We start from the raw sequence: 19,244 nt of genomic DNA, 5'->3' as shown, positions 1-19,244 counted from the left end.
AGATGGCTTTCTTCCAGAGCTCACGGGTGGGGCTGGTCCATGAGACCAAAACTGCTGCCCCAGACCTTGGTGCCGTGCAGGCCAGATGGAGGTGCCCAGTAAGTGTTGGTAGTAAGAGCGGATGGGGTCTTCACACAGAGCATGGCTGGTTTTCACCTGCTCCCCAGCAACATGTGTATGCTATGTGCAGCATTTTGGGTAACTAGAGGAAGGCTAAGTGGGCTTCCCGGAGCCAGCTCCATCTCAGGGAAGCGCCAGTCTTGCTGGCTGCTGTCTCCCATCACACTCGCTACTTCTCAAAGTTACACCTGGTTTCCGCTAAGCCAGTTCCAGTTCACTGAGAAGCTGTGACTTGACCGACCAACCTCACACAGCACTAGCCTCTCCTTTAAAAAGCCTGTTCAATCAAGCAAATTTCGTCTCCAGATGTAGGCAGACAACCCTAGGCAGCCGCATGTAGTACCATTAAGAAGGTAGGTCTGTCCCTCTGAGGAGGATTTCAGCTGAGGCCTTCTCTAACATTGTCCTGCCCAAGCTTCTAGCACCCAGAGAAGCGCTGCACAGAACCTCACCTTCATCCGAGTCTGCAAACCAGCTCTTGACCTCCTGTCTGCGGACGGAGAGCCCTCCGAGAGGGCTCCACTCTACAGGAAAAGCCTACCTCTCTCTGGGGTGATGTACTGCCTGAAACCAAGAAGCCCCAATACTTCCAGACCCTCCCCAGCCACCCTCGTCACACAGGGTCTCTATCGCTATTTACAAATTGTCTTAATGAACAGATGCCGTCACCCATCCATGTCTCGGGGACAGCAGCAAGTCCCTGCAGGAGGGCTGTCCAGCCAGTGACAGTCAACGGGCCCTGAGCAGAGCCCGTGCCCTGGGGGCAGGCTCCTGGGGGGAGGGGCCGCCTTATGGAACCCAACAGCTTAGATTGCCACATCACTTCCCTTTTGTTAAACTCCTTTACAGAATCTAATGAATTCGGTGCTTACACTTCCTGCTTCTCTTTGGTGAAGTCCATGACCTGTGTCATCAGAAGCAGGATCTTCTTGGGCAGAAAAGAGATCCTGTCCCCTGTGGAGGTCACGCACAGAAGGCTGCACTGACAGAGATTGGCGTTGCTTTTATTCAGTGAGGTTTGGAACACAAGAGGCCAAAACCGAGCAGCAGGTTTTTGGGTGCCTCTACAGGGAACAGAAGTGTTCATCTTGGACAGCTGTCTTAGCTGAGCAGGAAGCCACCCTGACTCACGCCGCTGGGGCTCCTGCAGGAATGTCACCTTGATGGCAGACTTGAGGAAAGGATGGTATCGCAGGTCAGCGTGTTTCCAAGGCTGCACTGGAGCCCACTCTCCTCCGTGCAGACACACCGCGCACACACCCCGGCTCCTACGAGTAAAACTTGCTGTTGCTGACTCGTTTTTCTCGTAACCTGAAAGAAAGCAGAGTCCATCACCACCCGCAGGGCACGGGAAGCCAGCTGTGTACTGAGTGTAGGTGGCATTTCTCTGTCCACAGGTTTGCAGGTCATGCAAGGTAGGTAATGAACCAGGGAGGTGGGCTTGGGGCTCTCTGCAAGACACAGACTCTGCGAGGTTAAATCTTGTCACGGGTAAAATGGGAAATAGCCACCGTGTAGGCTGATGTGAGGATTAGATAGGAACAATGTGACTCAGCGGCTCAGGACTGTGTTGCCATTGGCATTTTCATTAGGAGTGTTCTTTGTTGCTGGGTATGATTTTGGGACAATGTAAGGGGCTAGGCAACTCTGGCTGCCCCTCTACCCAACACGTGCCTGTGGCACCACCAAAGGCATCCCCTGGAGAATTCCTGCCTCTGTCTAGGACCCCTGGAGTAGTCAGTTCTTGACAACTCGGAAAAGGCTCCTTAACAGTGAGCAGTCATCACTTAACTTGGGGACTGCATGGAAGTACCCGAGAGGAGACAGTTCTATCCAGGGAAGTGGTGGACACTGGAAGTTCATTTACAGAGAACCAGAGTCCAAGCCGAGTCCCCATAGGATGTGTAAGGGAAGCAGACCGAGGCATGCCAGAAGCCCAGCGGTTTGCAGGTGGTGTGAGGTTGGCCTACCTCCGGTTGCACCTCTCCTGGTACAGCTGGAGCTGGTTTTCGTTGACATTGAACTCTTTAATGAGGGCGTCCCGGTTGGCATTGCGCAAGTTCTGGTGTGTGTCATAGAGGAAGAGTTGGTTGTTAAGCTCTTCTTGCCGCCTCCGCAGCTGGCGACAGGAGGAATACAGTTCTTCTTCACTCTCCTGGACAGGAAGGGAGAGAACATGGAGAGGTGACCACAGCTTCCAAAGCAAATCGTGCGGCATGGTTTTATTTCTTTTGAGAGGTAGAGTTAGAGACAGAAAGAAAGGTCTTCCATCAGCTGGTTCACTCCCCAGATGGCTGCAATGCTGCAGCTGAGCCGATCTGAAGCCAGGAGCTTTCTCCCCGTCTCCTGCGCAGGTGCAGGGGACCAAGCACCTGTCTCCCACGCGGGTGCAGGGGACCAAGCACCTGAGCTGTCTTCCACTGCTTTCCCAGGCCACAGGCAGAAAGCTGGAGTGGAAGAACAGCTGGGATATGATCCAGTGCCCCTATGGATGCTGGAGCTGCAGGGGGAGGCGCAGGTCACTACGCCACTGTGCAGGCCCCTCCAGGGCCTATTTGCAGCAAAGATAAAACTGTGAATTCCACATTTTAGTGGAAACTAGCAGTTTATAAAGATCTTGGATTTTCACAATGTTGCTTTCTTGTAAATAATGAAGTAACCCATCACCAGGGAGCCTCTTTCTTAATCTAATCCTCTTACGCCTTGCGCTACATCTGGCCTTTAAGTGCAAAGGTAGCTAAGCAGCTGCCTCCATAGTGGGACACAGCGAGGAGGAAGCACAGCTCAGATGTGGTAGAAAGGGGACCATCAGAGAGCCTGTGAGGGCCTCAAACGGCAAGACGGCAGGCAGATGGTGAGCTGATGCTCGGGAAACATTATGCAACGTGGGAGGACCCTGCTCCGAAAGAAACACCTTCTATGATGCCATTCGGAGAAATGCACACAACTGGCGCATTCAGAGACAGAACGTGGATTCTCAGCCACCAGGGGCCAGGAGATGGAGTGAATGGTGATGACTAATGAGCATGTGGTCTCTCTCTAGGGTGATAAAAATGTTTCAGCATTGATTGTGGTGATGGCCACGCAACTCAGTGGGATGAAAACCACTGCACATTTGAAATGGGTGACTGTATGGTATATAAATTACATCTCAAAGATATTACTGGGAAAGACAAAAAATAAAAGCCAAGGTACCCCACACCACCCCCCAGGGATAGACGTGTTGCAGCCACTTAGGATGTCTTACTGACCCACCAGCATCAGCTGTGGACACAGGACGCCAGCCAGGTACATTAGAAGCAGCTGTGTGACTTCTGTTCCTGCTCTTGGTTTAAAGATAAAGTGAAGGTCTTGTGCACTCAGTAGTGGTCCCGTCACAACCCCATGGCTGTCATGCACAGGAAGCCAGGGGTGAGGCCAGAAGAGAGGAAAACTGAGCCCCTGGGGGTGCTCTGGGTCCAGCTGTGTGCCCAGACCTACCCCAAACTCTTCAGTTGTAGGGGATCAAAACACTAAAGGCCGAGAGTGGGACACGCTATCAGAGTAAGGGGTTTGGCTTCAAGTGGGGGAAGGATGAGGCTATCTTGCCCTGCCTGTGTTTTGCAAAGACCACCGGTGCATGTGTGGGAGGTCTTAACCATTGTACGAAACACTTGCCCCCAAGTTTTGTGGTTTTTTTTTTTTTTTTTTTTTGGACAGTGTCGCTCCCCCTCTTCGTGGAGGAACGACACTAAACCCTGCCTAGGCTTCATATCCGAGTCACGGCACCATTATGTCGTTCCCCGTCTTCGTGGAGGAACGACACAGGACCCTGCACTGTTCTTTCATCTGCTCGGCCCTCCCCGGGTTTGCTGCTGGTTCTTCCCGGGTTGGCTACCGACCCTTCCACCTCCGTGGAAGGGCGGTTCCCCTGCCACTTTCCCCACTTCCGCAGGGGAGCGGCACACCGCCGGCCGGCTCTCTCGGGGGCTGCTCAGGTGTTCCTTCAGATAGATGTTCCCCGTGCATGTTGTCTCTCTCCTCCTTTATACCAATCCGTGCTCTGCTACCCACACGCCGAGTACGCTGCTCTCCTCCAATCAGGAGCAGGATCAGCTCCTGCAGGTCATCACTCAAGTTGGCGAGAGACAGCTGCATAGAAGCTGTTTCCTCCTCTCCCAGCGCCATATTGTGGGAGAGCAGATGCATAGAATAAGTCTCAATTCCAGTAACTTAGTCTAGTCCGAGTTGCTCCCCACAGACAGGCAGAGTGGACAGTGAGAGAGAGAGACAGAGAGAAAGGTCTTCCTTTTGCCGTCGGTTCATCTTCCAATGGCCACCGTGGCCGGCGCACCGCGCTGATCCGATGGCAGGAGCCAGGTGCTTCCTCCTGGTCTCCCATGGGGTGCAGGGCCCAAGCACTTGGGCCTTGCTCCACTGCACTCCAAGGCCACAGCAGAGAGCTGGCCTGGAAGAGGGGCAACCGGGACAGAATCTGGCGCCCCGACCGGGACTAGAACCCGGTGTGCCAGCGCCGCAAGGTGGGGATTAGCCTAGTGAACCGCGGCGCCGGCCACCCCTAGTTTTTATCTTTAACGTATAGTGCATGATCATCTGTACTTAACCTGCTGTTTGACAGAACACCAGAACCTCGCACTCCTAACCGAAACTTAGTACCCATGAACCACTGAAACTGCCAAAAATGGTCTCTGCACCTGTTCTCCACCTGTAAGAACAGCTTCTCCCGCTGCGTTTATATAGGTAAAGACTGTGATGCAGGCTCAGTGGCAAAACCTCCCTTTTCTGTTAACACTTGTGTAATTGCAGTCCTTTATTGCATTTCTGAATTCTAAGACATAGCTGTTATATAATTTAGTCCCATGTACTATACGTATAGTATGTATGAGGATGTGAGATATGACCTACACTTAGAACAGTACGTAAAATATACGTACGGTTTAAAGCACACAGCTATGTGCTCCCCTGCCCCAGGTCAAGAGGAAGAGTGCTGCCCACTCTGTGTCCTCCTTCTAGTCAAGACTTCTTCCTCCACCGTAGGGTGTCGTGCTAATTATTCCCTGGCTTTGAGTCTGAGTCTTCATGCAAAAATACAATTTTTTTTCTTTCCAACTCAATAGCTTAAATATATAAGAAGCCTTGAGTAGTATGTTTACCTGGACTGTGATAAAATCTTCTTGACTTGATCTAACTCTAGTTGTTACTAGAATTTTCCAGAACTGGTGTTCAGTGCAGCAGATAGACTGCCCCTTGGGATGCCCACCACTTGTTTTTGAGTGGTGGGGTCAAGTCCAGGCTCTTCTCTGCATTCTAGCTCCCTGCTAACACACAGCCTGGGAGACAGCAGGTGATGGCTCAAGTACCAGGACCCTTGCACCCATGTGGGAGACCCGGATTGAGTTCCTTTCATGGCTGCTGCCTGAGCCAGGGTTAGCTGTTAAAGGCATCTGGGGAGTGAAGCAGTGGATGTGAGAACTTTCTCTCCTTGTCTTTCAAATGAAATGAAAGTAAATTAATTTTTTTTTTGGACAGGCAGAGGGGACAGTGAGAGAGACAGAGAGAAAGGTCTTCCTTTACCGTTGGTTCACCCTCCAATGGCTGCTGCAGCTGGCAAACTGCACTGATCCGAAGCCAGAAGCTTCTGCTGGTCTCCCATGGGGTGCAGGGCCCAAGGACTTGGGCCTTCCTCCACTGCACACCGGTGTCCCGACTGGGACTAGAACCCAGTGTGCCGGCGCCGCAGGCGGAGGATTAGCCTATTGAGCTGCGGCGCCAGCCTTAAACTATATTTTTAAAATTTCCCCTATCGATGTTTTTCTCTTATAATTTTTATGTTGAAATTGTAAACTTCCAGAGAAGCTATAATAATAATACTCAGGCCAGCACCACGGCTCACTAGGCTAATCCTCCGCCTAGCGGCACTGGCACCCCGGTTCTAGTCCCCATTGGGGCGCCGGATTCTGTCCAGGTTGCTCCTCTTCCAATCCAGCTCTCTGCTGTGGCCCGGGAGGGCAGTGGAGGATGGCCCAAGTGCTTGGGTCCTGCACCCACGTGAACCAGTGGATGGAAGATACCTCTCTTTGTCTTTAATTCTGCTTTTCAAATAAATCTTTGACCAAAAATAACCCCACAAATATAATGGAATAAATGTTGCAACATTGCTTAAGTAGGTGCTGTGTTCAGGATGTGGAATGTCCCTGGCTCAAGATGTGACCACCCACTCTGACACAGGCTTAGGCCATTGCCTCCTACCAACTCCACCATAGACCAAGCCAATGGGGCCACCCAATCTTGGACATAAACATCAAAACTGGGTATACAGCTGGTTGCCTTGGGTCTGTAATTGAGTTGTCGAATTTGCTTGTTTTTTTTTTTTTTTTTTTTGATATTTATTTACTTGAAAGAGTTACACACAGAGAGAAGGAGGGGTAGAGAGAGAGAGAGGTCTTCCATCTGCTGGCTCACTCCCCAGTTGGCCGCAATGGCTGGAGTTGCACCAATCTAAAGCCAGGAGCCAAGAACCTCCTCCGGGGCTCCCACGCAGGTACAGGGGCCCAAGGACTTGGGCCATCTTCCACTGCCTTCCTGGGCCATAGCGGAGAGCTGGATAGGAAGTGGAGCAGCTGGGACTCCAACCAGCCCCAGTGATTTTCTATTTAGGAAATTCTGTTCTCAAATGAGAAGCATTTTCCCATCTATTTCTTTTTCAAATATTGCAAAGTTATAGTTGAATATCTTAAAAGACATTTTTACATGTATTGAGAAATAGAACGAAAATGAGGTAAACTATCCATATGTAAGGTAGAAAATGTCTATCTTTTAAATTCTTTTGATCTTCTGCCTTGCAGATTTTTTATATACCAAACCTTCAAAAATCTGAAAGACCTTTCTTTATCCAGTTGCCTTTACATGTATAGCTTTTATTTTACATATTTAGGAACTACACTGTTTCCTAATTACTTTTATGTCCCTTTGTAAACCAAGTATTATGTCAGTACAGAGTGTTTTTCAAGCCATTTTAGTACTTTTCATCTCTTTAAAAAATTTTATTTCATTCTTTATTCTAAACATGTATTTTACTACACCTTAAAGTAGTTGTTAGAGTTATGCTCAATTTACAAATTTGATTAGAGAAAAATTCATGAAGAAACCTTAAACTGTTGATATAAATTTTTGTGTAACATAAGCATACTTAATTTAACAAAAAAAAAAGCTGCTTAATCCTACTTTCCTATTAACTCTTCCTTCCTGGTTATTCACTGTCAATCCTGTTTTTTTTTTTTACCCATATCATTTTCCTTAGGCTCACTTCTTGAACACTTTACACAAGTAATAAGAGTACAGCCCATTCACCAACTTAAATGTAAGTTCTTAAGCAAAACAAAATGTATAATAATCAAAATGAAATAGTTAATTTCTTCTGTGGTCCTTTTTCTGCCCTCTTCTGCTTTTCACTTCTTAGGACTGGTAAGCTGAAGATAACAACACTATTTAAAATTACATCTTCCTTTTATACCAAATTACAAGCATTTACTCTATGTAGGATGCATTATTTGCCTACTGATTCGCCAGGCATCAAAGCTGGAATCTTCCAGAACACCTTTATTTCACCATGATGCATCTACATGAATTTGCTGACATTTGATTATTCTTAGCTAGATCATGAATTTTAATTAGTGTTTCTTCAATTTCAACAATCCTTAAATGACTTATTATCAGAAAATTTTAGTCCTATTTTTGATCACCTTCTAATATGTACTGCAAAATTATTCACTGGCTCCTCTGTTCACTTCCCTGCCTCGAAGTTTGCTTTAGGGGCCACCTTGATGTTTTTCTTGTGCAGGATCTATGATAGCTCTAAAACTCTGCATACCCATAATGCATTTCTACTGCTTGGACGTGGTAGGTGGCTGCACCCTGAGTTCTTTTGTCTTCCTCATCTACAGAGAGCATTCTACTTCTTCCAGTTTGCAGTGCTGCAGAGGACAAGTCTGGTCTTAGACATCTTTGGTGTTTGGGGAAATCTAGGTTTTTTACTAATCCACATAATTGAATTTTTTTTACTAACATGTGATTAGGGTTGGTCCTACCTGGGACCAAGCAAGCCTGCTCAAGCAGCACACCAGAGAGAACTTGTGTTTCATGAATGGTCCCCACAGCCTGTTCCACGCAGAGATGTGCTTGCTGTTAGGGGCGGGTAGGATGGGTGACAGTGACCTGTCTTAGGACTCCATCTTACGGGTGCCATTGTGGAATGCAAGGTACTCTGCAGGATCTTTGCAGTCACTGATGCAGATTTATTTATAGACGGAATTGTTACATTGAAGAAGTCAGTTCTTTGTTCAGATTCCAGAAAGGTCCTGCCCAACTCTGCTTTGGTGTTTTGAAAGTTCTTCTTACATGTTAAGGTTCTCAGCGGATGCTGCCAATGGCTCCACTTCAACTGCCAACCACCTGTCCCAGGTGTTCACCTGGGTCTGTCCGCCTCTTGGTGATGCGTGCCAGATTGTTTTTTCAACCCGGTTCATGGTTTGTTGTTGTTGAATTTATTTATTTATTTGAACATCAGAGTTACAGAGAGAGATCTTCTATCTGTTGGTTCACTCTCCAGATGGCTACAAAAGCCAGGGCTAGGCCAAGTTGAAGCCACAGGCTTCTTTCACACCTCCCACACACACAGCAGGGGCCCACGTACTCAGGCCATTAGCAGGGAGCTGGATCAGAAGTGGAGTAGCCAGGACTCGAACTGGCACAGATGCCGACATCGCAGGCAGTGGCTGTACCCACTACGCCACAACTCTGGGCTGAGGCACATAGCTTTGTCTATTCAGTAGTCACATCAAGTTGCTGAGTCTTCAGTGAAAGGCATGGCAGTTTGTCTTTTCTTTGTTCTTTAAAGATTTATTCGTTTGAGAGAGAGACCAATCTTCCATCTGCTGGTTTACTCCTCAGCTAGCTGCACCATCCAGCGTTAGGCCAGGCAGAAGCCAGATTCTTCTTCCCAGTTTCCTACAGACGTGACAGGGCCCAGGTGCTCAGGCTCTCTTCTGCTTTTCCCAGGCCATTTGTAGAGAACTAGGGCAGCTGGGACTTGAACCAGCGCCCATATGGCATTGCAGGCTTTACTCGCTAGGTCACAGTGCCAGCCCAGTTTCTGCTCTTTGGAGCCAGCACTGGGGAAACCCGGCTAATGAAGCACAAGCAGGGGCTTCTCTGTGCGCAGACCCTCCAGGTCTCCCCGAGTGTTAGGAAATATTCCCAACCTCCAAAACCAGGCGCAGGTCTGCTGCAGCATCCAGCTCCCAGGCGGTCCTCCAGGATGCCAGCGTGTGCAGTCCATCTTCCCCAGGGTCTGCACTTGGATTCTGGCTGAGCCCTCACCTAGACTTCCCACACAGACTAAGCCTCTCCGCCTCCATCCACAGGCACCAGAGATCAGGATTCCACAGAGCCGGGGCAGCCCATTTTCCCCAGTGCCCTTCCAGGAGCCGCCAGCTCCCCTCCCCTCTGTTAGGAGCAGGGCGAGCTTCCATACTCTGCGTGCTCCCTTCTGTCTGAATCGCAGGGTTTGGATCATCTCAGTGAAGGACCCTTCCAATTAATGGCAAGATTAAATACAGTACAACTTAGACGAATCTGTTTAGGTTTAGGGAAGAAGTCATCCTGTATCAAACTGGCCTGTTTTTCCTTTGATCTATACTGTTACTAAATACCTAGTCTTTGGGAGACAACCTAGCACTAACAACAGTTAGTGAAGACTTTTATTATTTAGAATGTATTCATCCGTGGAGAAGGGCCTTGTCCTTGATCCAGCAGGTAGCAGTGGCTTTGAAAATCATGTAGCAGGAGGCAGCACTGTGGCGTAGTAGGCTGAGCCTCTGCCTGCAGCGCCAGTTCCGATCCCGTCCAGCTCTCTGCTCGTGTCCACACGTGGGACACCCAGGAGAAGCCCACTATGGAAATACCATACGCACAAACCTTAGAAAGCAGAGGAAATTCAGGAAGATGCTACGTGGTTATAAAGAGGGTGTTGATGGAGACTTTTTCCAATCCCCCCTTCTTTATTCTTCTACTTGTCAAATTAAATACATTAAGGTTATAAAATCATGCTAAAATACTCTTTATAACCCATCTATGCAGGAAGCAAAATAAGGAGTTGAGAGTTGATGAAGTACCTGTGCCATGTGAATGGCTTATTCAGAAGCACTCTCGGTGCTGACTGACAGTTTTCTGGGCTGTAAACCAGACCTCAGCAAAGGCTGGGTTAGTAAGCTCCATCTCGGCCGCCACCGGCTCAGTCAACGCCTAGACCGGTCTTTCCAGGGATGTTGACCGGAGTCTGCCTCTGCATCCCAAAGGCGCAGTGATAAACAGGACAAGGGTTGATCATGGGCACCCAGGAGAGGCCCCCGACTGCAGCCCAGCTTCCACGAGAGACCCTCGTGGCAGTGGGGACAGATATACCAAGCACCACCTGCAGGTGGCGCAGAACTGGGTGACAGACGTGGAACTGAACACAGCCCCAGGAGCCAGCAGCTGAAAGGCAGTCTGCACACGCCAGGCCACTTGTGCACTGGAACTCCTGGAGAAAGCCAGCATCCCCCACCACGGCCAGGGCGTCAAATCTGCATAGACAGTTTCCTGCTAAGTGTCTCATCCTCCCTGCCGCCAGTGGTACCTCGTCCTTGCAATGACTTCTCACGTTTCCAGGGTTGTTCGTGGGGGCTGTGCAGCACAGCACCTCCCCAGAGCACACGTAGCATTTCTGCCACTGAGTTTCCCGGGAAATGTCTGCAGATGGGTTTCTGGAAGAGGGGAAGCACTGGTTCCCTTCCCCCAGGCTCCAGACGGACAAAGCCCGCCTCTGAGAGGTGAGCCTCACCGAGCAACGGGCCCTGGGGCTTGCCTCTGCAAGGCTTTTGCTGACCGTGCAGGCGTCACAATTTTGCCCATCCTGCTAAATTACCTGATCTCACTGACTTGGAGGAGGAGAAGGCTCTCACACGGAGAGCAGCTCAAAGCCTCATTTGTAGGCGGAGTCCCTCTCAATCTAACAGTCATCGGAATGCTGGTGAAGATTAGGTAATAATGAAAAGTGCTTGTAACCTCCCTTAATTGTTTTAGGATTTATTTATTTGAAAGGCACTTAGAGAAGACCTCTTCCCTCCACTGGTTCACTCCCCCAACAGCTGGGGCTGGACCAGGCCAAAACTAGGCGCTGCCTCTGTGTCTCCCCTGGGGGGACGGAGGCCCAAAGACTTAGGCCATCTTCCGCTGCCTTCCCAGGCTTATTAGCAGGGAGCTGGATTGGGAGTGGAGCAGCAGGATCTTACATTGGTGCTGATACGGGATGCTGGCATTGCCACAGCCCCTAGAACCTCACTTGAGAGCAGTGGTTCTCAACTTTACCATCCTGGTGACATCTGACAACGTTTGGAGCTGAGGTGGAGGCTGCTACTGGCGTCAGGTGGGCCCTGGGCAGGGATGCAGCCAAGCCCCCTACCACACAGAGGACAGTCCCCACCATAGAGAACCACCTAGCAGGGGTCTACTCACGGCAGGGGCAGCCAATATCAGAGGGCAAATTTGAGTCCTGGCTGCTCTGCTTCCAATCCAGCTCCCTGCCAGGGCATGAGAGGACAGCAGAAGATGACCCCAGCACTGGGGCTTCCTGGCTTCAGGCTAATTCAACCCTGCTCTTCGCAAAGATGTAGGGAATGAACCACCAGGTGGGAGCAGTTTCTCTGTCATTCTGCCTTTCAAATAAATAACCCTTAAAAAACAAAGGATCCCTAAACTCAAATTTCAACAGTGAATTAAAGATGTAACATGTATACCTGCATTTATATCATTACACTTCCATAAAGAAAGCAAAGCAGATGTGGTGCTAACACTCTCTCCCACTACCTATAAAACTGTAACTATACTGCCCACACAAGCTGGGCTCTGGTTTTGTGGTTTAATTTACAGAAAACAGTAATTCTGGCTTGGGGTTGTTAATGAACTTATTAAACATTTCACCGTTACTAAGGATACATGGGCCATGCATGACTCTCTCTCGAAGAGGAGAAATTTAAAAGAAGAATTCAGATAAACTCTCATGAACAGTATAAAAGGTGCTTTTCTAGATCCCTAATTTAAAGTTCAAAAGGAAAATAGCCTTTTCATATAAGCCCTATAACACTTCAAATAACATCAGAAGCTGGGTTTACACCACCCAGAAGGGGTGGATGCCCCTGGCTGGCTGAGGTTTCTGGCCCCCAACTACTGTGCCTTTTAAGTCTCTGCCCTCGGTCTGCCTTTCCTGATTTTTGCAGCCTCCTTTATCCTGATGTTCCTAAAATGCTGTGGAGTGGAAAACTACCAAAACAGCTCCACAGAGAAGCCTCGGGTTCTCCCCTCGGAGTCCCGTTCATTAATTCTTCCTGCAAGGATTCTGCTGTGCTCCGGCAAGGCCTCCCCGCCCCGCCGTCTCCCTCCACAGTTGACAGTTCTTGACCTGACTCACATTCTGGCAGTTGCCACGCAAGCTGTTTCCACATCACCGTTGAGCTCTTCTGGCCACAAGAGCAAAAGCAGAGGCTGTGACTGTTCAACCCAGGAACCAGCCAGGTTGGCAACACAAGATGGGCAGCCGGCCACGCCCAGATCAGCACACGGGCATCTAGAACCACAGGTTTTTAGCAGTGCCCAAGGCAGCCGCCCGGCCCAGACCAGCCTTGGTTTTTTTGAAGCAGGAGCGGGAGAATATCTTGTGAGAGGATCGGGGCTACAGCGCAGGCCTGGCAAGCACACACGCAAGGTGGACTGGAGCCTTGGGAGAGGCCATCACAACCCTGCTGAGGCACCAGCGTGACCTTAACTGTGCAGCTGCCTACTGTGAACCCCAGCCCAGTGCTCCCTTGAAGACCCTTAGTCCTGAACAACCTCATCCCTTCCATTAATGCAAAATTCCATGAGGCCAAGTCCTTTCTGCAAAGCCGACCGAAACTCCTTGATCAAAAGACACCAAGTGTCTTCCAGGTATTGGCAGACCACAGGGTCCCAGCTGCCTGTGCACTGGAGACAGCAGATGGGATCCTTGCATTTCCTCCTCTTGAGACAAACCACTGGTACATGGCAGGAAGAAGCACTCGGAGAAGAAAAGCACGCTCTGTCTGGGCTCTGGCTAAAATGAAACTGCAGAACTGCCCAGGACCTCAACCCGTTCCAATCATAGTGCCTGCTGTGGGACTCCCGTGGCATTCCCCAAGGAAGAAGCAAGACCTCTGAGAAGTCACAACAAAGGAATTCTCCCGGGGCTCAAGTCCAGTAGCCAACATTGGCACAGGTCATTTCCACCCCAGCAGAACACGCTCAGGGAGCCCCGCCCTCCACTCACCAGGACGGGTCGTATCTCACAGAAAACCAAGAGGGACGCCAGTTCGATGTCCTCGCTGTACCCGTTCTTCAGCGGAACAGATCGGAAGCCTGCAGCAGACAGGGGACATGCAGAGGAGGTGGTTAATGTCAGCCTTGGCTTTCCTCGGGCCCCAGTGGAAGGAGTAGTTGGCTCCCCTCCATGGAACCTGATGCCCTGGAAGCCAGAGAGGTCCCAGCCTGTAGAAGAGACTGGCACAGTGACGGGCGGCCCCCTGGGGAAGCCCAGTAAGAACTCTGCTATGGTGGAGGGACACTGATTCACTCAGTAATGCGTCCTCACTGCCGCTTCCTCCACGTTGGTCTCGCAGCATCCCAGGATGCGGGCACGGGCTCTCTCTCTCTGAAGATGTCCACCGGCAGCAAATCACCCGGCCCAGGACAGCTCCAAGCAGTACTGACCCTCCTGCTCAGAAAGCCGCACCCCATCGACAGCTCCTACCCTGTGGTCATTTACATGTTTCTCTTACTTGAGTTAGAGGGGGAGGTGGGGCTGACTCCCCCCTGTTTGGTAAGGATGAAGGCAAGGCTTCTCAGAGGTGGGGGTTAGCTGCCTTGTACAAATACAGTGAAAACAGCACTCTGGCTCCCACCCCATCGGCACTGTTAGATAGGGCCTTAGAGACTGTTACAAGACCCTAGTTTGTCCCCAAAACTTGCTAATTCCATGGCATCTCAGTCTCCTGCCCAAGCATTGCCCCAAATCCAGGCACTCCAAGTCTGTCCTCGAAGCCTCTCGCCATTCAGGTTACCAGAGAGCATTCGAGACTCAGCTGCGTCATCACCTTTCAACAGCACCCGTAGACTCAGTATCCATGGCTACCGGGGAAGGAAGCAGCACCCTGAGGTCTCCCTCTCTTCCCTGCAGACAGGTGAGGGAGAACTGTGGCTTCTGCATGGACCTGTCACCTGATATTTGCATTCGCGTTTGTAAGCGGAATCCCCCCACTTTCCTGATGCTACACTGCAGCTGTGCTCATGCAGTAAAGCTGAAACATCACTGGGCGCACCTGCACACTCACCGCCCAGACTACCCGGGGCCGTTCCCGCATCCCCTCATGTTTTCCCGCGTCCCCCCATGTTTTCCCGTCACTCCATGCTTTCAGACACAATTTGGAGTAAAATGAAACAAGCCTGCTCCCCCTGCTCCTGACTGTGTCCTTAGCCCCAGGTCAGTTTACACACAATGCAGGGCCCGAGTGTACACAAGGAGCCACCTTCCTGCTGAACTTCACTGTAGGTGTCTCAATGGGTGGAATATGTCCTCTTTCGTTTTCTTAGACGTGAGCTCCTGGGACATGTGACCTGGGAGGTGTGCGTGTTGGGAACCCTGTCGTCTGATTTTTTGCTGGTGGTGGTGCTGGTATGTGTCACCCACAGAATTCTCACCGGTAAGCCAGCGCGACTCCAAATTCCATGTGCACGTGAGGTCTGGGGCCTGATGTCCCCAATCTCTGATGAGCTGTGCACAGAGGGGGCTGTCCCAGGAGCTGGAATGCTGAATGCTGTGTGGGGCTGGCAGGAAGCCGTGCACTCCAGGAGTGTGGCTCTACGCCAGGCAGTACCAACAGACACTCGGTGGGTGCCTCCATGTCCACGGGAACTGGGCTCAAAAGTGTTTCTCACTTTCCCCCAAAATTGAATTTGTATTTTCTCATTTGCTTGGGTCGTTTCACAGAGAAAAGGAAATCAAAGCTGTTTCTCTACTTGAAAAGATGAGGCTGGGGGCTTTTGGACTGCAACAGGAAGAAGGCAGGGCTCACCAGGGCAGGCTCCAGAGCGGGAAGTATACGGCTTTGAAGTCGCACACTCCTGGGTCTGAGTCCAAGCTCAGTCCCACGTGTCTAAGACGGTGAGCAAGTTAGTTTAGACCTGCAGCCCCAAAGCGTCCAGATATGAAAAGCAGAGATGATGCAAGCCCCTTCGCAGGATTACTGTGGGGTTAACAGTGAGTTTCAGGTACGCCGTGAACGCTGCTTCCCCGGAGCCCGCCGTGTGACACTGGCCAAGGCTCCTTCCTCTCCTGTCCCTCCCCCCATGCATACGGATGTGCCTGAGAGGAGAGACAGGACTGGGGGGCACTGCTGAATCAGGCTGGAGGCTCTGTTCTTGTCTGCATGGATCTCCAAGCATGGTCACATTTTCTAGAGGAACTGGTGCACTTCCCTGACCAGTGAGATAGAAAAGTTTCGTCAGCTCTGCCTTCTGCGCGAGGAGTAGGCAGGAGGGGTAGCAGGGCCCATAAGCACAGCCACCCATCGGGACAGGGCCAGTCCAGGGGAGACTGGTCAGGAACCAGGCGGCACCAGACCCTGCAAAGCTCTCTGCCGTGGCACGGAGGCCTGGCCCCTACACTCCCTGCCCTGGAACGGGGGGCATCATTCCTCGGCCTTATTTATTGAGTTAATCTAAAAGAAGCACATTACAAATTTCAGAGCCGGGCCAGTTAACCAAGAGGGGTTTCCAAGTATCAGGCCTCTGGGCTTACAACCCAAAACTCTGATTATTACAGTAAATTATAAAAATGGATATTTCCAAAGTGCTACAAAATCTGAGGATCTAAACATTGTCCAAAATTCTGAGGAATTTGGTTTCCTCAAGGAGCTGGCAAAACATGCAGATTCCTGGGTGCCCCCGGGGCTCAATCAGAACTCCACCGCGTGGGGCCAGGGCTCCATCGTGCAGAGGTCAGATGGATCAGCCTGAGTCAGCAAACATTGAGCTGATACCTGATACAGTCCCAAAGGTTTTTAAAGCCCCAGCTTAGCAATTCATGGAGCCTAAGGCTTCTAAACAGCATCCAAAGTCTGTATTTTTATAGCAATAACTAGAAAGAGAATCTGTCTGGAAAAGTGGTCCTTAGAAACCCGGAAGGGGCTGTGATTTTGCAGCTCAAGTGGCAGAAAGAGCAGCCCAGGGGAGAAGGAAACTGACACCCCAGTGACGGCTGTGGGAGAACCTGCCCAGCGCAAGTGTCCTCAACCTGGGGACAGTCAACGTTCCGCAGTCGGCCGGCCCCATTCATCCCAGATTCCCTGATGGGCAAGAGCTGGTCAGGAGCCCCGCTTGGCTTGGTCCCCACCCAATACAAAAATCCTTTCTCAAACCAGGAAGCACAGGTTAGGGTTCCAATCAACTCCCGCAATGTTACAGACGACAGTGAAGTCCGAAAGTTTAGGCCCGATGAACCCCAAGACTGGCAATCCCACCAGAGCCTAAGGACCTCCCCTTGACCACCACTGCTTCTAAGCACTTAACAATGAAATGAAAAGGAACAGCAACCCAGACTGACAACCCCCTACCGATCCAGCAAACACAGCTGGCTTTGATGTCCTTGGGTACCACTTCACTGCCCCCCAGCCCCACCGGCCAGCTCTCCAGGCTCCCCCACCACTGCTGCAGTGACTTAATGGAAGCCAGCAGCAAAGGCCCCAGAATGGAGCTCGTGGGCTCGAACACCTGCTGCCGATGCCCCTTACCTGACTTGATGCCTTTGATGGGGTAGGTGGCGTGCGCGAGGAAGTTGGGGTCACTGAACATGTCTTCCTCATAAACCACAAAGCGCAGAAACGCCAGGTTGGGGTCGTAAATCTCAAATGTCACCTTCTCCTGGGTTGACGCCCAGACTGGGTTGAGGCCGTTATCATCTGGAAGGAGGGCAGAGCTCAGTCCAGGCCATCTCGCCCTGCCCCACCCCAGCCCAGGGTCTCTGCCTCCTTCAGCAGCCATGCAAATAAACCGTTCTCTATGCCAGGAACTCAGCCAAACCTGGGTCCTGCTCTTTCCCCGCCACGAGCTCTCGTGGTCACAGGCCCGACCTTTGTACGTCGAAGGGAACTGCCTGCTCCCGTGGGCGTCCCCATCTCGCTGCAGACAGAGCAGGGAGGACCCAGACGCATAGAACGAGGCCAGCAGTAAACCTTCAACAGTCCACAACCTCTTCATTCAGCACCAAGAGCTGTTCCCCCGGTTTGCTGCTAGCCTTGTTCTAAGTGGCTGGGTCCTTCCCAGGGTCAAGTCACCCAGGCTGAGCTGAGTCCTTGGGTCTGCTCACCTTCGACCCAGGAGACACAGCAGGTGCGCGCTGTCATGGGTCAAGGGCCTGGCCTAGGACTCAGCCTGACTGCACAGCACTGGGGAGTAGTCCAAAAGTTTGATGAAGTTGCTCTTAGCTGGGGCAGCGTTGTCCACTAAGAAATCGCCTGTGGGGGCTGGCGCTGTGGGTGCAGTGGTTTAGGCCATCACCTGTGATGCCAGTATCCCACATGTGCCCTAGTTCCAGGCCTGGTTGCTCTACTTCCAAGCCAGCTCCCTGCTACGCAGTGGAAAACAGTCCAAGCATTTGGGCCCCTGCCCTCACGTGGGAGACCCGGAAAAAGCTCCTGGCCCAGCCATGGCCATTTGGGGAGTAAACCTGAGGCTGGAAGATCTCTCTTCCTCCCTCTCTGTAACTCTTCATTTCAAATGAATAAGTTATTAAAAAGAAATCCCCATGAACAGCCTCCCTGTGTGCGACCCTAGCTGCTCTCTGCGTTGAAGAAAGGGCAGAGACCACTTACTCACGACTGTCGTCTTAAATTTGTTGTTGTCGCACTCGGCTCCACAGATTTCCACCTCCACAAAGGGACAGGCGATGCTCCGGCCCAGCTTGGGGAGATGGCGCGCGCCCAGGACCTAGGGCACAGAGCGGAGTGTGGGGCGGGCACAAGACACGTTCTGCCGAGGCGGGGAGCCGGGAATTCGGTTTGAATTCTGCAGTCAGAGGGTCTCGGGTGAAGGCCCGAGTGTCTCCTGAGAGCACCCCAGTTAACTCGGGGGGTGTCAGCTTCCCCAGCAGGGTCCCATGATCTTGCCCTTTGCTGGATGAGGAGGTGGGGTGGGGTGAAGGCCACAGCTTTAAGGACAAGCTAGACGCTCAGCCCCTGGCCGTGTGACCCTCAGCTGGGTCTCACGTGAGCCCATCAACACCACCCCCCATGCCTGGGGTGGAGGGCATGCATGAGGCAGGCAGCTGAGCCCCAGGACCCCCGGCCCGCAGGGAAGGAGGAAGAGCAGGCAGCATCCTTTGCCAACTGGTCTCCATGTAGAGGGCACAGGTCACATGACCTTCACTTTTCTACCCTCCAAAATCAGAAAGGAGCAAACTTTGACTCCTGAGACCTGCCAGAGGGGAGACCAACCCTCTTCTCTCTCGAGGCCATTTCCCCAGTTTTCTTTCTCTTTCTGGCTAGAGACTGATTCCTACCATATGCTGACACACTGACAACAGGGGGATGACCAAGATGGCTTTCGGTGAGTTCCTCTCCCTCTCTTTCCTCCTCAATCGCCCTGGGAGGCACGATAGTGTGCGAAAGGTCCTAACCCTGAGTGTGATGCTTCCCCCTGGGGCGGGGGCCTCAGCCCAGCCCTGGGCCCCACCTTGACCGTGACGGTCATCAGGATCCTCCTCTGCGCCTCGGGCGGCATCGGGTCGTACTTCTCGGTCCGCATGCTCTCGGGCTGCAGGACGTAGCCCGTCCGCCCGTTGAGTGAGAACAGCGCGTGGTTCATCTGCATGTACTTGTCTGGAAGGAGAGCAGACACGGGCCGTGAGTCAGGCGTGAACACGGCGGAACGGGCGCGGCTTTTCCCAGCAGTCACTGCAGGCAGTTGTTCACAAAGGCCACTGACTCAAGCAAACTATCAGACTCTTAGAAAAAACTGCAGAA

General features: G+C 51.5%; 1 protein-coding gene across 1 annotated transcript in view; it reads right to left on the bottom strand.

The window, feature by feature from the left end:
• Positions 1-1,103: 1,103 nt before the first annotated feature.
• The window catches only part of PLCG2 (phospholipase C gamma 2), a 137,331-nt gene continuing 119,190 nt past the window's right edge, over positions 1,104-19,244 (bottom strand). The window contains exons 28-33 of the mRNA XM_002711657.6: positions 18,955-19,100; positions 18,096-18,210; positions 17,016-17,183; positions 13,499-13,587; positions 2,091-2,275; positions 1,104-1,431 (exon numbers count right to left, since the gene is read on the bottom strand). Coding sequence (XP_002711703.2) covers positions 1,389-1,431; positions 2,091-2,275; positions 13,499-13,587; positions 17,016-17,183; positions 18,096-18,210; positions 18,955-19,100 — 746 coding nt within the window. The 3' untranslated portion in view covers positions 1,104-1,388. The remainder of the gene's footprint in view (positions 1,432-2,090; positions 2,276-13,498; positions 13,588-17,015; positions 17,184-18,095; positions 18,211-18,954; positions 19,101-19,244) is intronic.

This window comes from Oryctolagus cuniculus, chromosome 18 (assembly GCF_051225735.1).
Source record: "Oryctolagus cuniculus isolate XC-2025 breed Fujian yellow rabbit chromosome 18, ASM5122573v1, whole genome shotgun sequence".
NCBI classification, from domain to species: domain Eukaryota; kingdom Metazoa; phylum Chordata; class Mammalia; order Lagomorpha; family Leporidae; genus Oryctolagus; species Oryctolagus cuniculus.
The sequence above is the reverse complement of the archived record's forward strand: the minus strand, read 5'-3'. Positions and strand labels throughout refer to the sequence as shown.